This window comes from Dipodomys ordii, unplaced genomic scaffold (genome assembly GCF_000151885.1).
Source record: "Dipodomys ordii isolate 6190 unplaced genomic scaffold, Dord_2.0 Scaffold160, whole genome shotgun sequence".
In the NCBI taxonomy this organism is placed as follows: domain Eukaryota; kingdom Metazoa; phylum Chordata; class Mammalia; order Rodentia; family Heteromyidae; genus Dipodomys; species Dipodomys ordii.
Window position 1 is genome coordinate 975219 of NW_012267376.1, and position 4989 is coordinate 980207.

A 4989-nucleotide genomic window follows, 5' to 3' on the forward strand; every position below is an offset into this window, starting at 1 on the left:
AAAAAGCCAGAAGTGGCGCTGTGGCTCAAGTGGTAGAGTGCTAGCCTTGAGCTGAATTGCTGAGGGACAGGGCCCAGCCCAGAGTTCAGGCCTCACAACTAGACCCAAAAAACAAAACAAAACAAAACACTCAGCAAAGTTGGGTGCCAGTGACTCGTGCCTGTAATCCTAGTTCCTCAGGAGGCTGAGATATGAAGATTGTGGTTTGAGACTAGCCTGGGCAGGAAGCTCTAGGACCACTTAGCCACCAAATAAGACAGAAGTAGGGCTGGGTCTCAAGTGGTAGAATGCTGTCCTTAACACAAAAGCTCAGGGACAGCTAGGCACCAGTGGCTCATGCCTGTAATCCTACCTACTCAGGAGGCTGCTCGAGCAGGAAAAGTCGGTGAGACTCTTATCTCCAATAAACCACTCAGAAACTGGAAGTGGTGCTGTGGCTCAAGTGGTAGAGCTGAAGAGCTGAGGGACAGCTCCCAGGCCCACAGTTCAAGCCCTACTACCGGGTTGGGGGGAAAGCTCAGGGACAGTGTCCTGGCTCTGAGTTCAAAGTTCAGGACAAAATACTCAACAAATGGGGACAAGAATTATAGCCTTAGAGGACCAGAACTTGTTTAAGAAATGTGTACCCAGTGTTCACAGTGTAAGTCTAAGGATTTGTACCTAACTAAAAGTTTGTTTGTTTGTTTTTTGGGTCTGGTCGTGGGGTCTGAACTCTGGGCCTGGGCGCTGTCCCTCAGCTCAAGGCTAGCGCTCCACCACTTGAGCCACAGTGCCACTTCCGGCTTTTTTCTTTCTGCTTATGTGGTGCTGAGGAATTGAACCCAGGGCCCCATGCATGCAAGGCAAGCGCTCTACCACTGAGCCACCTTCCCAGCCCCTAACTAAAAGTTTTGAGACAGTACTTACCTTACTATGCATACTTTCTATGCTGTTCTACCTCATTCACAAGTCATGTTCCATTACCCAGACTTAAAGGCCTGTAGCTTGAAAACACTTAGCACAAGCCCTTCCTAATCACACCCGACAACCAAGCCCAAGATTTCTGTGTCTGAGGAAGCAGACTAGGAGCACATTCCTTTTTGGCTGGTACTAGGGCTAGATTTCCTTTTTTCCAAAGTCCAAAGCAGCACCTATGTGACAAGTTATTTTCCTCACACGAGGAAAAAACTGGTTTCCAAATTGAGTGCTGCCCCAAAGGTTACACAAAGAAACCCCACTTCTCCATGAGGGGTTGAATGCACGGCTCAGTTCTCCACAGGCCCCCATCTGTTACAACGCATGCCCTCCAGCTTCAAGAGTGATGTTCATAGCTGAGCACTGGTGCTCACCTCTGTTTGCTAGTCAGGAGATTAAGATCTGAGGATCAAGGTTCAAAGTCAGACAAACATTTGAAATCTTTCTCCAAATAACAGGCAGAAAGCCAAAAGTGGAGGTGTGGCTCGAGAGGTTTAGGCTAGCCTTAAGCAGAAAAACAACAACTAACAAAACAACAAAAATATGAGCAATAGCACTGGGTCCTTAGTTCAAAAGCCAGTACTAGCATGTGCACCTGTGTGTGCACACTTGTGCAAGCATGTGCTCACCCATACACTCTCCAAAAACCAAACTGTAGGTAAGTGTTAGGTCCTAAGATCAAACCCCAGAATTCCAAATCCCCACAATAAAACCAAATCAGCCAACCAAATAATCAGGTGCATCGCTTGCCTTTGTGTTATCAGGTGTTTTAGATGCTTGTCTGTAAGATGAGGACAGTTAATGATGCTCTTGTTGAGGACAAACAGAGAAAGCACATGTAAGTACTCAAGTCTAGAAAAAGAAACCATAGACGATGCTGGTGTGTGTATGTCCATAGTTGGTACCTGCTAATTCTCCCCTTGTCACCTACCTGACTGTTGAGCAGATGGAGAAGTTGCTGGAAGCGGGCATCCTGTATAAGCAAGACCTTTTCTTCTGGCTTTCCAGACAGGAGGCGTGAGAGCTGGATGACTATGAGGGCCCGGTGATTGTGATGCAAGCTGTGGCCACCATTCAGTAGCTGCAATAGCTCCACTGGCCTGGTGGCTTTCTCAATGAGGTGGTCCACCTCTTGGTGCTCTGGGTAAGGAGTAAACACTTGCTCCTTGTCTACTAGCTCTTTTAAGGAACCTGAGGAGTGGGAACTGGGTGAGGGGGCTGAAATGGTCAAAGTCCTTTGGGTCACCCCAGAAAGTCTCAGTGGGCCAACTGGAGCTGTGGCAGGGATGAGGCGGGTGGCTTCTCTCAAGAGACACGTGCATCGCTTTACTAGGCGAGCGGCCATGATGACCCACAGGAACAGGAAGATAGAACTTCCTAGCAAGTGATCCTATAAAGTCCTGAGGAGAAAAGAAAAGGAAGCAGTATAGGGGCAGTTCCTGACCCAAACATGAAAGAAACAATGATAATGATAGGAAATCACAGTTACACTGTCCCCAAGACCATCCTCTTTTTTTTTTTTTGGTGCCAGTCTTGAGGCTTGGGTGCTGTCCCTGAGCTTTTGTCTTCAAGGCTGGCAACTCTACCACTTGAGCCACAGTTCCATTTCTGGCTTTTTTGGTGGTAAACTGGAGATGAAGAGTCTCACAGATTTTACTGCCAGGGCTTCCTCAAAAAATGATCCTTAGTTCTCAGACTCTTGAGTAGCTAGGATTATAGGCATGAGCCATTGGTGCCCTAGCTCAAGTATTATTATTTTTTTGCCAGTCCTGAGGCTTGAACTCAGGGCCTGGACACTGTTCCTGAGTTTCTTTTGCTCAAGGCTAGTATTCTACTACTTGAGCTACTGTGCCACTTCTGGCTTTTTCTGTATATGTGATACTGAGGAATCGAACCCAGGGCTTCATGCACATGAGACAAGCACTCTACCACTAAGCCACATTCCTAGCCCTCAATTATTCTTTTTGAACATTCATTTGAGATAGTACTACTTTCTGAAGCAAAAATTCTCAGAATTTTTAAGGGCTGGGAATGTGGCTTAGTGGTAGTGTTTGCCTAGCATGTATGAAGCTCTGGGTTTGATTCCTCAGTGCCCTATAAGCAAAAAAAAAATAAAAAAATTCTCAGAATTTTTGATTCAGCATAGAATGCTGAGTTAACCCAGGACAGCAGGGCGCTGGTGGCTCAGGCCTGTAACTCTAGCTACTCAGGAGGCTGAGATCTGAGGACTGAAGTTCAAAACCAGCTTGGACAGGAAAGTCTGAGACTAGTATCTCCAATTAACCACTAGAAAACTGGAAGTGGCTCTGTGGCTTAAGTGGTACAGCATTGGCCTTGAGCTGAAAAGCTGAGGAACAGTGTGCCTAGGCCCTGAGTTCAAGCCCCCTCCCACTGCCTCCCCACCCCAAAAAAAAGCTCATGGACTTTGTTCCTGGGCTGGCTCTGAACCTCAATCTTCAGATCTCAGCCTTCCTGAGTAGCTGGGATGACAAATGCTCGGCTATCATCTCCAAATTTCCAAGAGCAAAACTCTCAAATCAATCAAAAGCAGTTCATAACATGGCATGGAATTATCTTCTCTTTGTACCTCCACTCCCTCCCCACAAGAGGACCCCTTCCCCTCCCTTCAAGTCAGGTTTTGCACTTTTAGGCCACACTGCAGGACTTGCCCCTACACGGGGCATCAGCCGGCCTAGCAGAACACACTTCAGTCTTTCCAAGATCAACAAAACATTACTTCCTTCAAGAGCTACGGTGCCACTTCCGGCTTTCTCCGGGTAGTTTATTCTTTCCTGCCCGGGCTGGCTTCGAACCGCGAATCTCAGATCTCCAATCTCCTGAGTAGTTATAATTACACACATGAGCCACTAGCGCCCGGTTGAAGATGTTGCTTTTAACATATGGCCCAAACCAGCACCTCCCACTTCCTGATGACGGTGAGAAAGCGTTGCAAGATCTTTCCGATTTTTGAGACAAGTCTAGTCGCAGTTTCAGAGAAAGAAATCTAAGTCCGAAGGCCAGTCGTGGGTTCAGGCCGGGGGTTTGGTCCTAAAATGAAGATACGAAACCCGATTCTCTGGGACACCGGAGGTCAAGAAGGGTAGCGCTGGTCAGGCCAGACCGCGCTGACACGGGGGGCAGGGGGGCAGAGGCGGCGCGTGCGCAGTGGCGGGTTGGCGCTGGGCGAGTGATCGCTGGGCCGGTGGCTGGCGGGGCCGACCGTGCCCAGCGGCGACTCCGGGCGCCGGCGGCCCACGAAGCCCTGGGGCGGCTCGGCCCGCTGCTGACGGGCTCCCCGAGTTCGCGGACTGCCGGCGCTGGCTAGGCCCTTACCTTCCCCATCCGCACCTTCGCTCGCCCGGGTGCCCACGCGCAGCAACCCTGTCTCCCCTGGCCGAGAGGCCGGCAGCGCAGACACCTTCGATGACCTCCATCCACCCGCGCCGGCCCAGAGACCACGCCGCGCCGCGGCCGACGTGACTCCAGCACCGCCGGAAGTGAGGCAAAGCGGACGTGACGCGCATGCCACAGCCCAGGAAGTCCCGCCCCGGTCCTCTCGGGTTGGCGCCGGCTTTCCCGTGGGCACCGGCGGAAGCCAGGAAAGAGGGAGAAGATAAAGGCCCGGTGAGACCTAAGAGACAAGCTCCCCGTCTGGGGACTGGGAACGCGGGCGGTTTGGTAACCGAATGCAGGCGTGGAGGTGTGCGTCCCAGCACCCGGGAACCCGACTGAGGCCGGAGCATCGCACTTAACCAGCCTGGGGTTCACGGCAGCGCCTGTCTCCAAACCAAAGCTCTGCAGGCCTGGCTCAAGTGTAGGGCTCCAGCAGCGAGCGCAAGCTCCAGCCTTGAGTTCCCGAAACTCCCCCTTCCCCAAGACAGACACAAACCCCGCCGGGCGCCGGTGGCTCACGCCTGTCATCCTAGCTACTCAGGAGGCTGAGATCTGAGGATCCCGGTTCAAAGCCAGCCCTGGCCAGTTAACCACCAGAAAACCGGAAGTGGCCCTGTAGCTCAAGGTGGGAGAACGCTATCC

The 4989-nt window shown here is 51.3% G+C and overlaps 1 protein-coding gene across 2 annotated transcripts in view; it reads right to left on the minus strand.

Annotated features, from left to right (window-relative positions):
• Tbrg4 (transforming growth factor beta regulator 4) overlaps positions 1 to 4439 on the minus strand; it is a 10787-nt gene extending 6348 nt beyond the window's left edge. Inside the window, exons 1-2 of one of the 2 annotated variants that reach the window (XM_013032980.1) lie at positions 4303 to 4439; positions 1886 to 2354 (exon numbers count right to left, since the gene is read on the minus strand). In XM_013032980.1, the coding sequence (XP_012888434.1) occupies positions 1886 to 2299 (414 nt within the window). In that variant the 5' untranslated portion in view covers positions 2300 to 2354; positions 4303 to 4439. Of the gene's footprint in view, positions 1 to 1885; positions 2355 to 4287 lie in introns of both variants that reach the window. The other variant, XM_013032979.1, reaches the window with a different exon arrangement.
• Between the last annotated feature and the right edge of the window lie 550 nt (positions 4440 to 4989).